The sequence below is a fragment of the Schistocerca cancellata genome, chromosome 4, assembly GCF_023864275.1.
Source record: "Schistocerca cancellata isolate TAMUIC-IGC-003103 chromosome 4, iqSchCanc2.1, whole genome shotgun sequence".
In the NCBI taxonomy this organism is placed as follows: Eukaryota; Metazoa; Arthropoda; class Insecta; order Orthoptera; family Acrididae; genus Schistocerca; species Schistocerca cancellata.
Window position 1 is genome coordinate 598557966 of NC_064629.1, and position 17300 is coordinate 598575265.

A 17300-nucleotide genomic window follows, 5' to 3' on the forward strand; every position below is an offset into this window, starting at 1 on the left:
AGTTAAATGTCGCTGAGAACCGCAGATCCTTCCAAGACACACGTGCGTAGCAAACACTGAGCTGTTTATTGAAGAACAGCTGAGCGTCATAGAAACCTCCCATGCCAAGTCTGTGGGCAAAATTAGTGCTACCACTACGAGACAAGATCTTCTAGCTCGACTATCTAACTAAGGAACAACAGAAGAAGCTACTTGCCATTCTTCAAGAGTTCTCTGAATGCTTCAATAAACAGGTGAAGAACAAATTAGACAAATCGATGGTGAAGCACCGAATTAGCACTGGAAACCATCAGCCAATAAGCCAGAGAGCATACCATGTGTCAGCAACGGAACGTCGAATAATTCACGATGAGTTAGAGAAAGTGATGAAGAATGACATCATTCAGCCTTCGCAGAACCCATGGTCGTCACCAGCACTCCTCGTTAGGAAGAAGGATGGTGTGTTGATTACAGGAAGCTTAGTAAGGTAACTAAAAAGAACGTTTACCATCTTCCACGAATTGATGATACACTAGATTGCTTGAAGGGGGCTAAGTTTTTCTCAATCATGGACATGTACTCGGGATACTGGTAAACCAAAGTAGATGAAGCTGATCGTGAGGAAATTGCATTCATCACCCCTGAGGGCCTGTATGAGTTTAAGGGAATGCCGTTTGGTTTGTGTAATGCACCAGCAACTTTTGAACAGATGATAGATAATCTTCTAAGTCACCTGAAGTGTATGATGTGTCTTTGTTATTTAGATGGCATTATAGTGTTCGCAGATACATTTAATGTATACATATAAAGACTGAGGGCTGTTCTTAAGTGTCTCCAACGAGCCAGACTGAAACTTAATCTAAGAAAGTGTCTCTTTGGAGCAAAAGAAATCTAAATACTTGGACACCTTGTGTCAAACGAAGGTGTGCGGCCAGACCCAGAATAGGTGAGATCTATAACAGAATTTCCTATTCCTAAAAGTATTAGAGGTGTGAGAAGCTTCCTCAGATTATGTTCCTACTACCGATGTTTTATCAAAGACTATTGTATCAAAGCCTGGCCACTCCAAGAGTTGTAAAAGCTGATGCTAAATTTATCTGGGGTGGTGCTCAACAAGATTCTTTCGATGTGCTGCAAAATGTTCTGACTGACCGACCTTGTACTTGGTTTGTATGATGAGAGAGCACCTACAGAACTACACGCAGATGCCAGTAAGTATGGGATCTGTGCTGATCTGGTACAAATTTCAGATGGAAAAGAGAAGGTTATAGCCTATGCTTCTAAGACACTTACAAAAGCTGAGAGAAACTACTCAACTACAGAAAGAGAATGTCTTGCTGTGATCTGGGCCATATGCAAATTTCGACAGTATCTCTATGGAAGGCCATTCACAATTGTTACAGACCATCATTCACTTTGTTGGATGACAGGCCTTAAGGATCCAACAGGACGACTCGCCAGGTGGGCACTACGTCTTCAAGAATATGACATTACCATAGTGTAAAAAAGTGGAAGAAAACACGAAGATGCCGACTGTCTCTCAAGAAACCCTGTGCAAGACCATCAAGACTTTGATGAAGATCGTGAATGTCTCGCTGCACTCCAAGATCTCTCTGCTGAGCAGGAGGAGGATGCCAAGATATCTCAAATTATGCTCGCCCTAAGTCTGTCAGAGGATGTGAAAGGACAATTTAAGGTAGTTAATGGATTACTTCACAGGAAAAACTTTGATCCGTTTGGAAAGAGATGGCTACCAGCGATTCTTAAACACATGCGCTTAGATGTTCTACAGAAATTCCATGACACACCCGACGCCAGACATTTAGGATTTATTCAGACGTACGATAGAATCCGCAAGAGATTTTTCTGGCCAGGTTTATTTAGGAGTGTCCGCCACTATGTGTCACACTGTCAAGAGTGCCAGAGGAGAAAGGCAGTTCCTCAGAAACCACGTGGCTGACTCATACCAATTCCACCAGCCGAAATGCCTTTCCAGCATGTTGGGATTGACCTCCTCGGACGACTTCCAATGTCTGCTAGTGGCAATAGAATGATTATTGTTTGCACTGATTATCTGACATGCAATGCCATTACAAAAACCGTGAAAACAGCCAAAGCATCCGAGGTAGCCAAATTCATCGTGGAAGACATTGTATTAAAACACGGTGCCCCAAGGCCGTTGATTACGGATCGAGGGAAAGTTTTTCAATCGAATCTTGTGACAGAGATAAACCATCAGTCCAACATTACTCATCACATGACGACTGCCTACCATCCGAAAACTAACGGGCTAACTGAACACCTTAATAAGACCTTGACCAGCATGCTATCAATGTTCATCAATGTTGAGCAGAGCAACTGGGATGTTTGCCTTCAACACTGCCAAACAAGACACCACAGGATTTACGCCATTTTTTCTGGTGCACTGGCGTGAGGCGACTACGACGGTGGACACTGTGTTTCCGTTACATCCTGATGACGTGGACGACGACTACATCGGCCAGGTGTTAACCAGAGTTGAGGAAGCTTGGCACTTAGCTCAACTCTACATGCTGCAGGCTCAAGAAAACAATTGCCGAAGGTATAACGCGAGCCACTGCCCCGTTGTCTACCAGCCTTGTGACCTCATCTGGATCTTCACTCCTGTATGGAAGGTTGGTCTCTCTGAGAAGTTCCTCAGGCGCTACTTTGGACCTTATAAGGTTGTAATACAGTTGTCTGATTTCACTTATGATGTTGAAGATTTCGACCCCAACACAAGACGATGAAAGATCAGAGATACGGTCCACATCCTTCAAATGAAGCCCCACAACGATCCTGCAACCCAGGGTAAATTTGAAGCTCCAGCAACAGGCAACAAGCGGAAAGGTGATGAAGAGTGTAGCAGCAAAGGAAGTTCTAAGAGGATCACCACCAGGGTGAACATCAGTCATCGGGAGTCGGAGTATGCAGGACTGATGACTCGGTCCCAGGCTATGAGAACGTAACACTGAGACGCTGTTCTCTTAAGGAGGGAGCAATGTCGCAGAAGAAGTCTAGTAGCACCATCACTGTGGTGTACCGGTTATGATACTAAACTGTTGCAGGGAGGGTCGTGAGTTCAAAACTCACCTGGGCTGTACAATTTTATTTTCTGTATTTGGTTCAAGTACATTCTAGAAGTATCCACAAATGTCAAGAATCAGTGTACTGGAATGTTCTGTAGTTGTACATATACTGTATGTGTTCTGGTCGGAGGCTGTTCACTCCACGCTCTTGTATGTGCAAGTGCTGAATACACCTTCGTTAAGTGAAGTCATTCATATAATTACACCTTCTTCTACATGACAATATTATTTAAAATCACAGTTAGAGTTGAAATAATGAATGTTTCCAAATTGGTGAATTATTAATTTTGGAAAGTGTGGCTGAAGAAGAAAGAACATTTTGTGAGACACTGAGTAACATTATACACTGGAAACAATTAACTCTGAAAATATGATTTATTACCTTCAGAAAAAAGTTTATGTTATTTAACCTGATGACCTAAATAGCCTATTTCACATCACATCAATTATGGCATCACATTACATAACAAACACATTACTGTCTAATGTTAATCATCATAAGACACACACACACACACACACACACACACACACACACACACACACGGACAGAACCCCCTGAGTGTGAGGTCATAAGTTCGAATCACCATGTTCATCAGAAGGGCGACAGAAAATGAGTGTCCAGGAGGTGCAGAGATCAACCTTCAATGGGATGTATGTACTACACTTCACAAAATGGAAATCAACAACATTCAAGAAAAGTTCAACACAGACCACTAACTTAGACCATGAAAACCGCATGAAAAAAGGTGTGTCAGTGATCACAAAGATTTGCACCTTCAAGATCAAAGGTGAACTTCTTGGGAGTTACAAATCGTGCAGGATGTTCAGCTACGTTTCCATTCTTAAAGAATGCATGTACACTCATAGTGGTGTAACATGGTAATGAGAACTGATTGACTGTGATGGCATAAAACCAAATGCGAAACAGTCTGTCATTGAAATCATTATGAAACTGGATATCCTGGAAGGCGGAGCTGCAGATAGTGCGATAATGTGTTTTAGGGGCATGGTAGACAACAAACATACTGAGGCTGAATTTGTTCAGTGGTTCCAGGTGGTATCACTTACAATGTCACAAATTTTTCAGGAGGGATAGTTTGCTCTAAAAAAGTATTATTTTTACACGCAGACCAGGAATCAAGCAAAAGCAATTTATTTTGACCAGCTACTGGCCAAAAACAGTGATCATACCACAGTTTTAGTTCTCTTACACCAATTTTCCAATTCTTGCTTGCTGCGACATAAATATTCCTTCTGAAGATCACGCACATGTGAAAGAATTGTAGGAAGCAGAGCACCTCCAATTTCTTGTAGCACAATAACTAAACTTTCCAGCCAATTTACCATCCAGATTAACAATTGGCATAATTGTCTACAAATGTGTTAAGGCATTGATGTTAGTCGATTTTCACACAACTGTCTTTGTACCTCTAATTTACAGAGCTTCTTTCACATGCGTTTGCTCTTCAAATCCCCCTTGGTCAGAGTAAAACACAAATTCCTTACTGAATGATGGGATAAGTTTGTTTATCCATCTACAAATTTTCAGGCCAATTCTGCAGTTTGGTGTGCATCGTCAAGTTAACGCTTTGTTTGAAATTTCATTATCTTACGTTTCCCAGTTCTGTAGTATTGTTTCAAGTTACGCAAACATCCACTGTTTCCCCTGAAATGACTAATCTATGTTGCATGCAGCATGACATAGTAGGTCACTGCCATGCAAATCCTTCAAACTGAATCAAGCATCCTTGAAATTCACAAACACCAGTTTTTGTAACAGGTGCACCTTGTTCTCTCTTGAATATCTGTAGTTTTTCTGATGAGTTACACTGTTATATTGCTGCACACTTATTGAATATCTATTCACAATTTTATTTGTTTATTATTTTTACTATGCTATGGATAATCCTCCATATATGTAATTATGTTTAGTACCAGCTCCTTGGACGATTGTCCTTTACTATGTTTCACTGTAGACTGGATTTGTGGCTCCTTGGCCAACAATGATGATGCACTACATGACTCCACACCGGTTCAATATCACTTTCATTTGTTAAGCATCATCATCATTGTACTCCTCATGTACATTGTCCACACAGTCGGGTGTATACAGCACCACACATTCCACTGACTCATCTTGCAGAAATGCTAATATTTCATCTGCCATTTCTTTCTCACTCTGCGAAATTCCTTGAGTTCCTTTCTGACCAAATGTCAAATTCGGCAACTGTTGTTGTACATATAATGCCATGTTTGCTCTGATTATTGTTGCTATTGCTCAGCTTTGTATCAACACCACTAGCACTGTAGCACTGTTGTGAGTTACTAGTCAACTAAGCAGTTCAACTATACTCGAAAGCCTCATGCTATGCTCACCATTTGATATATCCAGTGCCGACTACTGTTGCCATTTGCAGCCAATACTGTGGTTGCATGGTAGACAACATGGAGGGCACCATATGCTGAAAACATCATTGGCCTTCTGCAACCTAGCACTCAAGGGGTTCCTTGTCGATAGAATCAACCGTTCATAAGAAAGTAAGTCATTTGTTTATCAAACTGAGTACGACAATATAAACTAATTGTGCCCTGAAGTGAGCAGACAGCAAACAAAATTGATCCATAAGAGAGTAATATTGTTTACAACAACATTTTAACCATGGATTAAGTTTCTCATTTTATACATGTGGCAGAAAGAATCTGATAACTTGCAAAACTATTTCCCATTAAAATGTTTGGTGATGCCTTGTAAAATTACTTGAATGGCTAAATTCAAAGGTATAATATGGGAATTTTAGTAGAATATATGTTGCTAATTACATTTTTAGGCTTCTTCAGCAACGTAAAAACACTCAAAACAAAATCAATTAGATGCTAATAAGACACCCACATATGCAACAATTGAGAATGAAGGATGTGTGTCTTGTACACTGTATTTAACTGATATTCTTTATTTACTACTAAGCCCCTTAATTAATGATAGCATACATATTTTTGCCAGCTGAAAGCTTTGAGCACTTACCTGTATTCGACAGCTTGTTCTATTGATTTGAACCCAGTGGGGCGGCTACGTAAGAAACTCTGCATACTTGTAAGAGCATCCATAGCAGTCCCTTCAACAACATCTATTACCACAAGTCCACAAAGTGATGGTATTAAATCAGCAGCAGCAACATGAACTGCAATTGCCCCACCCATGCTGTGTCCAATCAAAATTACTGGGGGAGCATCAGTGCCATACAGCATGCTTATAGTATCTCCAACATCACTAAAAAATAAAATAAGAACACTCAAAAAACAATATCATCGCTCATGAAAATTATTCCTGGTGACTGTAAGACATTACTCAAGATTCAAATTTAATACAGTCTGTAGATGTAATAGTTAAAATTGGAATGGCACTTCAAATATTTATGACGACTCATTTCTTTGGAAAATTAGAAAAGTGAGAACTGGGTACAAGCTTTAATGAAAAGTGTTACTACTGTTCCTCTGTAAAAATCTTACTATCATCCTATGTCAAAACTCCTTACAAAATATTTTTCTCATTTAGCAATACTTTTTAGCTAACTTCATGAGGAAGATTTAGAAATTTACAAAACCTTTTGTTTAATGAACCTACCTTGCCATTGTCTTAGCAGACAGGTCCTCATCATCTGTCGTTTCACTGTCACCATGACCCCTCAGGTCAATAGCCAGAACTCGGCACGCAACCAAGTTTGTCACCGATGCCTATGAACATTGAGACTTTGACACTATCATATAAATTAATTGTGCAACAGTTGTAGATTGGAGAATTTACTTACTGAAAAGACTGCCCAAGTAAGTGCAGAGAATCCTCCACCATGTAATAAAACCAAAGCAGGACCACTGTCACCTCGCTTATACACACGAAATGTGTTTTCTCGAACATGCACATCTTCATATTCACTGAAATATTTATTCCATTTTGTGGGAGCGTAATCACGTTTACTGCCCACTGCAAGGCGCCTTCTGTAAAACAATAACACATGTTTAAATTATTTAATGCTACCAGCAGTTGCCATTTGTTCTGTAGACCCAGTCTCAAAGAAGAAAAGAATGTATATTCTAAAAGACAAAGATCACTAGGGGCTGTGAGTGAGAACAAAATGTAGCTCTGCATTGTAGAATGATTATACTACACAACGCTAATGACAAGGGCAGCACCACGCAGGTAAAACTATTAGATTCTGAAACTGAATACTCTATAACCTTAAACTTCATTTTCCACCTGTTTTAAGTGTGAACTTCTCATACCTGGCTAACTGTCTTTTCCTAGCAAACAATGTTGTCAACTGCAGACAAAGCCTAATAAAAACTGTAAACTTAACACTACCACTTTTTATTGAAAGAGCGCAAGAAACACACAAGGATACAGGGAGATGAGATGAAGTAAAAAAAGTAAAGAGAGGGAGGGGGGAAGCGAGAGAGACAGAGAGAGAGAGAGAGAGAGAGAGAGAGAGAGAGAGAGAGAGAGAGAGAGAACAAAAACAAAAATTTAAGATTCCATCCCTAAGAAAATGTTATAACACAAGAATTAGAGGCTGATGTAAACAGACAAGAAAAAATGCATAATCAACACATCAAAAAGAAAACAGTACAAATATACAATGAAGTCATAGAACCAGCTGGATTGGTTTCAGTACTACGGGTAACTGAAGACAATGATTACACTTACACAAACCGAAATTGGCATAAAAAGGTGTGGCGTGCTTTTGCTAAACTAAAGAGTTTTTAAAATGAAGATCCAGATGTACCTGAAATGCAAGCTCTCCATCAATGTGACTTACCAGTTTTGCCTTTTGTCACTGAGGCGGGCTTTTAATGCAAAAACAATCTTAAAAACTTAGGATTGCTCAGTGGGTAGTTGAGAGAATTATGGCAAGAATTATTAAGAGCTATGGTAAAAGAAAATAAATGGATCAAGGGAACAGCATACAGTGCAGGACGCAATTACAACTATGACCAAAATGAAAGAGGTTAGCGTGATACATAGTCAGATGAATGGATTGAAGATGGACCGATCAAGGAAGTTTGTTTCTGGATATAAGTAGACAAGACTAAGAAGAGTGCCTAATGAAAGGTGAGAACGTAGCAATACAGCACATGCAGGGCCAAATGAGTGTCTATAGTTTCAAACAGAAATGGATGGGAAAGACTCATCAGTCTGCCAGTAGTTCACATAATGGATTACATTTGTGTACCGCAATAACACTACAAGTCAATGGACACTTTGCTATGAAACATTGGTAACACTGGAAAGTTTGTGTGTGATGTTCAGGTGTTAGAGAAACAGTGAGCAGAAATTATGACCTTGTACAGTCTTCAGCATATGTAAACATCACGAGAATTGAAATATGGAAAAAAAAAGGAGAGAGTAATGAATCAACGAAGACAACGGATCAATATATGCACTAGTACAGTGACAGTAATATACAAATTATAATACAAGTAGAATTTGAAACTTAACAATCACAGTGCAAAAATGTGGAACAAGGTAACATAAATGTGAGGAAACTAAAAAAGACAGAGTACCTAAAGCATGAAATGACAAAAAATAAGAAAATTGGAAGTTTTTAATAGTAAACATTTTTTCTTAAATTAAATGACTATCAGTAACACTATATCGATTGACCTCATCAGCTCCTGTAATTCACAGTTTTGTGAGATTATAATGCTTAAAGCATTTTTCAATGACAATTGGATGTTTCTGAGTACAGCTGATATACATAAAAAAAAAAAATCTTGCTATTTAGGACTGGACATCTAATCTTGTCACAACCCATTTTTTATGTCTTTGCTTACTGATTTTATTAAACTGAACATCTGTGATGATTACAGTGTCACAGATTATAATATAACACAGACTGAACTTAATTGGGTAGAAGTATATAAAAAATAAATAAATAAAATAAAGAAAAAACAGATTAATAAAGTAACCATGAAATTCCAAAATTAAACAACACCATGACAATAATAAACAGTGTGTCCAAATTTACTTCATTCTGCCAATATTATCAATGGGAATTTAAGGAGGAAAATGCCTCATTTACTAGAAACCTTCACAAATTTACTTGTAATGATTTGGGAAAACCATCAATACATCAAGTAACGAAAACTGGATCAAGTAAACATGGCTGTATCCATTTCATTTGAACAACTTGCAACCTTCTCAAAGCATTTTAGTGACAGTTATGACCATACAATCTAGCAAATTACACCATATGCACTCTCTCTTCACCAACAGTCTTACAGATATAATACCTACATCTACACAGATTCTCTGCAAAACACATTTAAGCATCTGGCAGTGGCTTCAATGAAACCTCTGCCAAATAATTCTGTATAATTCTGGTCTCTAACAGTGTCCAGAAAAAACGAACACCTGCATCTTTCTGTGTGATCTCCGATTTCCCTTATTTTATTATGATGATCATTTCTTCCTCTGTAGATCAGCGTCAACAAAATATTTTCACATTCAGAGGAGAAAGTTGGTGACTGAAATTTCATGAGAAGATTACGTCGCAACAAAAAAACGCCTTTGTTTTAATGATGTCCACTCCAAGTCCTGTATCATGTCAATGACATACTCGCCCCTATTTCTCAATAACATGAAATGTGTTGCTCTACTCTGAACTTTCTCAATGTACTCTTAATCCTATCTGGTAAGAATCCCACACCGCACAACAGTATTCCGACAGTGGACAGACAAGTGTAGTGCAGGCGGTCTCATTAGTACATCGGCTGCATCTTCTAAGTGTTCTGCCAACAAAACGCAACCTTTTTGTTATGGTTTTAGGGTGTAAAATTGCTATGGTCATAAGTGTCCATTCTGTGGCTTAGCAAAGGGTAAAAAGATGAATTTCAAATGAGCAGCAATGGGAGCAAAACTCAAGGAGGAGGGTAACAAAACTGAAGGAAATCTTAGAAAATTGCTATTGAAGGTGGGGTGGTTTCCGCGAAAAAGAGCTTCAAATGACCGATGTCATCTCACTGACACTGATAAACTCAAGGATGTGATCGGGTGAGCGGGTGTCATCTGCTAAAAGTGAAGATATGTCAGGTGACAGCTGTAAATGGGCATGTAGCAGATTAAAATAGGGGCAGTGAAGTAAAAGGTGTCTCACCGTCCATGGTTGAGAGCAGTGGGGACAAAGCGGGGGAGGACTGCCACTTAAAGGATGTTGATGGCTAAAAAGACAGTCCCCTATCTGGAGTCTATTTAAAATTACCACCTCCGGACTACAAGGCCGAGAGGAAGAGGTCCAAGGACAGGGAAGAGGTTTGACACCCTGTAATTTATTATTGGGAAGTGCAGACCAACGTGTGTACCATAAATGAGCAACACGATGACATAAAACACTCTGTAGATCGACAAAGGGAACCATGCAAACAATGGGCCAAGGGAGAGAGACGGCAGCATTTGCTGCTATATCAGCTGCCTTGTTTCCACAGATACCAACATGCCCTGGAAGCCAGAGGAATGTCACAGAGATGCCTCCCAAGTGGAGCATGTGCAGGCAGTCCTGAAACCGGTGGACCAGAGGATGAATGGGATAAAGAGCTTGGAGGTTGAGAAGAGAGCCGAGCGAATCCGAGCATATAATATAGTGTATCCCCTTATGGTGACGGATGTATTGGACAGCCTGGAGAACAGCATAAAGCTCTGCAGTAAAAAACAACGCAGTCTTTGGTTCACCTTTCCCCACAACATTTTCTATGTGTTAATTCCAATTTAAGTTGTTCTTAATTGTAATTCTGAATTTACAACCTTTACATTTGACTGATTTATCGTGTAACCAAAGTGTAACAAATTCGTTCTAGCAGTCATGTAGATGACCTAACACTTTTCATTATTTAGGGTTAATTGCTAATTTTTGTAACATACATAGGTATCTACAGGGTCATCAGATAAAACGGCAGGGAGCATATCAGGCAGCGCAAATGTCAGCCTGACCACAGCTAAAAGGGGGCAGGCCAACAGAATGTGGGCCATCGTCAAAGCCGCCCCGCAGCGACATACAGGAGGGTCCTCCCGGCGCAGTAAATAACTGTGTGTTAGCCGGGAGTGGCCAATGCGGAGCCGACAAAGGACGACTGAGTCCCTGCGGTTGGCTCGCATGGAGGACCGCCACACAGTCGTCGTCTCCTTAATGGCACGGAGTTTATTGGGTGTAATCCAATCGCGCCATTCAGCGTCCCAAAGCGCAAAAACTTTTCGGCGGAGGACTGCCCGCAAATCAGCCTCTGGGAGGCCAACATCCAGAGATGCTTTACTCGTGGCCTCTTTCGCCAGGCGGTCAACATGTTCATTGCCCGGGATACCGACATGACCGGGGGTCCACACAAAGACCACAGAGCGGCCGCAACGCGCAAGAGTATGCAGGGACTCATGGATAGCCATCACCAGACGAGAACGAGGAAAACACTGGTCGAGAGCTCGTGAACCGCTCAGGGAATCGCTACAGATAACGAAGGACTCACCTGAGCAGGAGCGGATATACTCTAGGGCTCGAAAGATGGCGACTAGCTCAGCAGTGTAAACGCTGCAGCCAGCCGCCAAGGACCATTGTTCGGAATGGTCCCCTAGAGTTAGCGCATACCCGACACGACCAGCAACCATCGAACCGTCGGTGTAAACAATTCCAGAGCCCTGATACGTGGCCAGGATGGAATAAAAGCGGCGGCGGAAGGCCTCTGGAGGGACCGAGTCCTTCGAGCCCTGTGCCAAGTCGAGCCGAAGGCAAGGGCGAGGAACACACCACGGGGGTGTACGCAGAGGCGCCCGGAAAGGAAGTGGAACAGGGAAAAACCCAAGCCCGCAGAGAAGCTCCTTGACGCGTACGGTGATCGGACAACCCGACCGGGGCCGACGGTCTGGCAGATGGACGACTGATTGCGGGAACAGGACACGATAATTTGGATGCCCGGGCAAGCTTAGAACATGGGCAGCATAAGCGGCCAGCAAACGTTGGCGCCGGAACCGCAGTGGAGGTACACCTGCCTCCACTAGTACGCTGTCCACAGGGCTGGTGCGGAAAGCACCAGTGGCAAGGCGTATCCCGCTGTGGAGAATTGGGTCCAGCACCCGTAACGCAGATGGGGATGCTGAGCCATAAGCCAGGCTCCCATAATGCAGACGGGACTGGATTAACGCCTGGTAGAGCCGCAACAGGGTAGAGTGGTCGGCGCCCCCGCGGGTGTGGCTCAAGCATCTCAGAGCGTTTAGATGCCGCCAACACGTCTGTTTAAGCTGCCGGATATGAGGCAGCCAAGTCAACCGGGCATCGAAAACCACCCCCAAAAACCTGTGGGTCTCCACCACAGCAAGGAGTTCGTCAGCAAGATAAAGCCGCGGCTCAGGATGGACTGTTCGGCGCCGGCAGAAATGCATAACGCGGGTCTTGGCTGCCGAAAACTGAAACCCATGCGCTACAGCCCAAGACTGCGGCTTACGGATAGCGCCCTGTAGCTGACGTTCAACAGCTGCAATGCCAGTAGAGCTGTAATAAAGGCAGAAGTCGTCAGCATACAGGGAAGCAGAGACAGAATTTCCCACGGCCGCAGCGAGCCCGTTAATGGCTATTAAAAACAGGCAGACACTTAAAACAGAACCCTGTGGCACACCGTTCTCCTGGATGTGGGTGGAACTATAGGAGGCTGCGACTTGCACGCGGAAGGTACGATACGACAGGAAATTGCGGATAAAGATCGGCAGAGGGCCCCGAAGACCCCATCCATGAAGCGTAGAAAGGATGTGATGACGCCATGTCGTATCGTACGCCTTCCGCATGTCGAAAAAGACAGCGACCAGGTGCTGACGGCGGGCAAAGGCAGTACGGATGGCCGACTCCAGGCTCACCAGATTGTCGGCGGCAGAGCGGCCTTTCCGGAACCCACCCTGAGACGGAGCCAGAAGGCCCCGAGACTCCAGTACCCAATTCAAGCGCCGGCTCACCATCCGTTCGAGAAGCTTACAAAGAACGTTGGTGAGGCTAATGGGGCAGTAGCTGTCCACCTCCAGAGAGGTCTTTCCAGGTTTCAAAACGGGGATGACAACGCCTTCCCGCCATTGCGACGGAAACACCCCCTCGACCCAAAGACGGTTGTAAAGATCGAGAAGGCGCCACTGGCAGTCCACTGAAAGGTGTTTCAGCATCTGACAGTGGATGCCATCTGGCCCAGGAGCAGTATCAGGGCAAGCAGCTAGGGCACTGCGAAATTCCCACTCACTGAATGGAGCATTGTAAGATTCTGGGTGGTTGGTGCGAAACGAAAGGCTCCGACGTTCCATCCGCTCTTTAATGGAGCGGAAGGCCTGGGGGTAATTCGCAGAAGCGGAACTCATAGCAAAATGCTCTGCTAAGCGATTGGCAATGACGTCGGAGTCAGTACAAACTGCTCCATTCAGTGAGAGCGCAGGGACGCCGGCAGGGGTCCGATAGCCGTAGACGCGTCGAATCTTGGCCCAGACCTGCGAAGGAGTGACATGGAGGCCAATGGTGGACACATACCGCTCCCAGCACTCCTTCTTGCCTTGGCGGATAAGGAGGCGGGCCCGCGCACGCAGCCGTTTGAAGGCGATAAGGTGGTCTAAGGAGGGATGTCGCTTGTGACGCTGGAGCGCCCGCCGGCGATCTTTAATCGCTTCAGCGATCTCAGGCGACCACCAAGGCACAGCCTTCCGCCGAGGGGACCCAGAAGAACGGGGAATGGCAGATTCGGCGGCAGTAACGATGCCGGTGGTGACCGATTGAACCACCGCATCAGTGTCGTCATTAGAGAGAGACTCAAGAGCGGCAGTGGAGGAGAACAAGTCCCAGTCAGCCTTATTCATAGCCCATCTGCTAGGGCGCCCAGAAGAGTGACGCTGTGGTAGTGACAGAAAGATCGGAAAGTGGTCACTACCACACAGGTCGTCATGCACACTCCATTGGATAGACGGTAAGAGGCTAGGGCTACATATTGAAAGGTCAATGGCGGAGTATGTGCCATGCGCCACACTGAAGTGTGTGAAGGCACCATCATTTAAAATCAAGAGATCGAGCTGCGACAATAAATGCTCAACGATGGCGCCTCTACCTGTTGCCACTGACCCACCCCACAGAGGGTTATGGGAGTTGAAGTCGCCAAAAGCAAGAAAGGTGGCGGCAATTGGGCTATCAGCGCAGCCAGGACATGCTGCGAGACATCACCATCCGGTGGAAGGTAAAGACTGCAGACGGTAACAGCCTGTGGCGTCCACACCCGAACAGCGACAGCCTCTAAAGGTGTGTGGAGAGGGACAGACTCGCTGTGCAGAGTGTGAAGGACATAGAGGCAGACGTCACCCGACATCCTTTCATATGCTGCCCGGTTCTTATAATAACCCCAATAGCCACGGAGGGCGGGGGTTCGCATTGCTGGAAACCAAGTTTCCTGAAGAGCAATGCAGAAGAAAGGGTGAAGGCTGATAAGTTGTCGGAGCTCAGCTAGATGGTGGAAAAAACCGCCGCAGTTCCACTGGAGGATGATATTGTCCATGGCTGAGAAAGGCGTGAAAGGACTGGGAAGGCAATTTACGCCGATTGTTCACTCACTGCCACCGATTCAGTACCCGTACGAGAGGCATCCATGGCGTCTGAGGGACCAGCGAGATCAAGGTCCTCAGCGGACGCTAGAATCTCGACTTCATCCTCAGACGCAGAGCGCGAAAGGTGCGGTGGGGTTGGTGCCACCGCAAGTTCTTTGGCCTTAGAGGTCTTTCTCTTGGACTTCTCTCGCTGAACCTTGGGTTGCACCGGCTGGGAAGGCTTCACCGATTCAGTCTCCGGGACAGAGGAGGATCGTGAAGCCCTATGCCCGGCCGCTGGTGAGGACTTATGCCACTGGCGGCCGTCATCCTTCCCGCTGGTGGAACCCTGGGAAGGGAGGGTCCCGAGGGAACTCTTACGGGCAAGAGTAGCCGAAGAAGTTAGACGCTTCTCCGGCTGAGAAGCGGGGACGGACGTCCCCGACGGGTGGGAGGAGGTTGCTCCTGAGGTAGGTGGTGCAGGAGCAACCGGTTGGGTAGAGCCCCCCATGGGCAAGGGGGCAGGAGGAGTCTTACTGCTTATCGAGCTGGCTGGAAGTCTCGAAACTGATGGGGCTAGCACAGTTGTCGTAGCGGCTGCATAAGAAGATGTCATTCTCACAGGATGGAGTCTGTCATATTTCCTTTTGGCCTCAGTATAGGTCAGCCGGTCCAGGGTCTTATATTCCATAATTTTGCGCTCTTTCTGAAAGACTTTGCAGTCAGGCAAGCAAGGTGAATGGTGCTCCCCGCAGTTGACACAGATGGGAGGCGGGGCACATGGAGTATCGGGATGAGACGGGCGTCCGCAATCTCGACATGTGAGGCTGGAAGTGCAGCGGGAAGACATATGGCCGAACTTCCAGCACTTGAAGCACCGCACCGCACATCGGTAGACCATCACCTTGACCTTTTCCGGTAACGTATCACCCTCGAAGGCCAAGATGAAGGCACCGGTAGCTATCTGATTTTCCTTCGGACCCCGATGAACGCGCCGGACGAAATGTACACCCCTGCACTCTAAGTTGGCGCGCAGCTCGTCATCAGACTGCAAAAGAAGGTCCTTATGGTAAATAACTCCCTGAACCATATTTAAACTCTTATGTGGCGTGATCGTAACAGCAACATCCCCCAACTTGTCACAAGCAAGCAACCATCGTGACTGGGCAGAGGATGCCGTTTGGATCAGGACCGTTCCAGAGTGCATTTTTGACAAGCCCTCCACCTCCCCAAACTTGTCCTCTAAATGCTCGACGAAGAACTGAGGCTTTGTGGAGAGAAAAGACTCCCCATCAGCTCTCGTACAAACTAAGAAGCGGGGCGAATAACTATTACCTCCATCCTGAGACTTACGCTCCTCCCACGGCGTGGCCAGAGAGGGGAACGTTTTCGGATTGTACTTTTCAGCATTAAATTGAGCCCGAGAACGCTTAGAGACTGCTGGCGGCAGGCCGCCAGCGAGAGATGATGTACCACGCTTCATTGTGGGTCATCCGCCCTGATGCCACCTACTACGACCAAGGGCCCTCCCCACGGGCGCCACCCAGCTGCAGCAATAGCCACCTGGCAGGATGTCCATTGCCGGGAGTCCTGATGCCCCAGGGAGACGGGCATCTACTCCTTGGCATACGTGGGGAGTTAACGGCGCAGGCATCAGTAGAGCGATCCCTGTGTTGTCAGGGGGCTACAACCAAGAGGGTACATGGCGGCCCCACCACAACGGACTGGCTACCGTGCTGGATCTTAGGTGCAAAACTGTCCAAGGTCGTCGTCGCAGTTAAAAGAAACACTGCAGAGTGCAGCGTGGGAATCGCACCCAGGGACGTATCCTCGCCCAAGAGATGGAAAACGAACGGGACACCATTGCAACGACGAAAAAGCCGGCTAAAGGTCTCAATGCACGACGGATACAGTGCACCACGTAAGGCGCCCTTCCCCAATTGGCTCGCTCTTCGGAATAATTTAGAAAGATGGAGGTCAAACCCGAGAGGGGACCTCACATAAGGCCGAAACATTTGAGACTCCTTTTAGTCGCCTCTTACGACAGGCAGGAATACCACGGGCCTATTCTAACCCCCGAACCCGCAGGGGGGAGAGATCCGTGTTGACTGTGTGTCAACAGACCATTCTCTTTGAGGTAATTCATAAATGTTCGAACACAATATATGTTCCAAAATCCTGCTGCACATCGACGTTAATGATAGTGGATTACTCCTACTGCCTTTCTTGAATATTGGATGACCTGTGCAACTTTCCAATCTTTGGGTACAGATCTTTCGTTGAGTGAGCAGTTGTACATGATTGATAAGCATGGAGCTATTGCATCAGCATACTCTGAAAGGAATCTAATTGGTACATAGTCTGGGCCAGAACACTTGCTTTTATTAGGTGATTTAAAATGCTTCACTACCCCGAGGATATCTACTTCTATGTTACTCATGTTGGCAGCTGATCTTGATTCAAATTCTTGAATGTTTACGTTGTCCTCTTAGGAGCTGTGTTTAGTAGCTCTGCTTTAGCAACACTGTCATCAATAGTATTTCAATTGCTATCACACAGAGAGGACATTTATTGTGTCTTGCTGCTAGCATACTTTACATTATGACCAGAATCTCTTTAGATTTTCTGCCAGGATTCGA

General features: G+C 44.9%; 1 protein-coding gene across 3 annotated transcripts in view; it reads right to left on the bottom strand.

Moving 5' to 3' along the window:
* The window catches only part of LOC126185134 (protein phosphatase methylesterase 1), an 87972-nt gene that overhangs the window by 48167 nt on the left and 22505 nt on the right, over window positions 1–17300 (bottom strand). For all 3 annotated transcript variants that reach the window (XR_007536956.1, XR_007536957.1, XM_049927967.1), the window contains exons 2-4: window positions 6896–7082; window positions 6712–6821; window positions 6112–6357 (exon numbers count right to left, since the gene is read on the bottom strand). Coding sequence is in view for 1 of the 3 variants with exons in the window: in XM_049927967.1 (XP_049783924.1) it covers window positions 6112–6357; window positions 6712–6821; window positions 6896–7082 (543 nt within the window). In the remaining 2 variants the exon portion in view is untranslated. The remainder of the gene's footprint in view (window positions 1–6111; window positions 6358–6711; window positions 6822–6895; window positions 7083–17300) is intronic.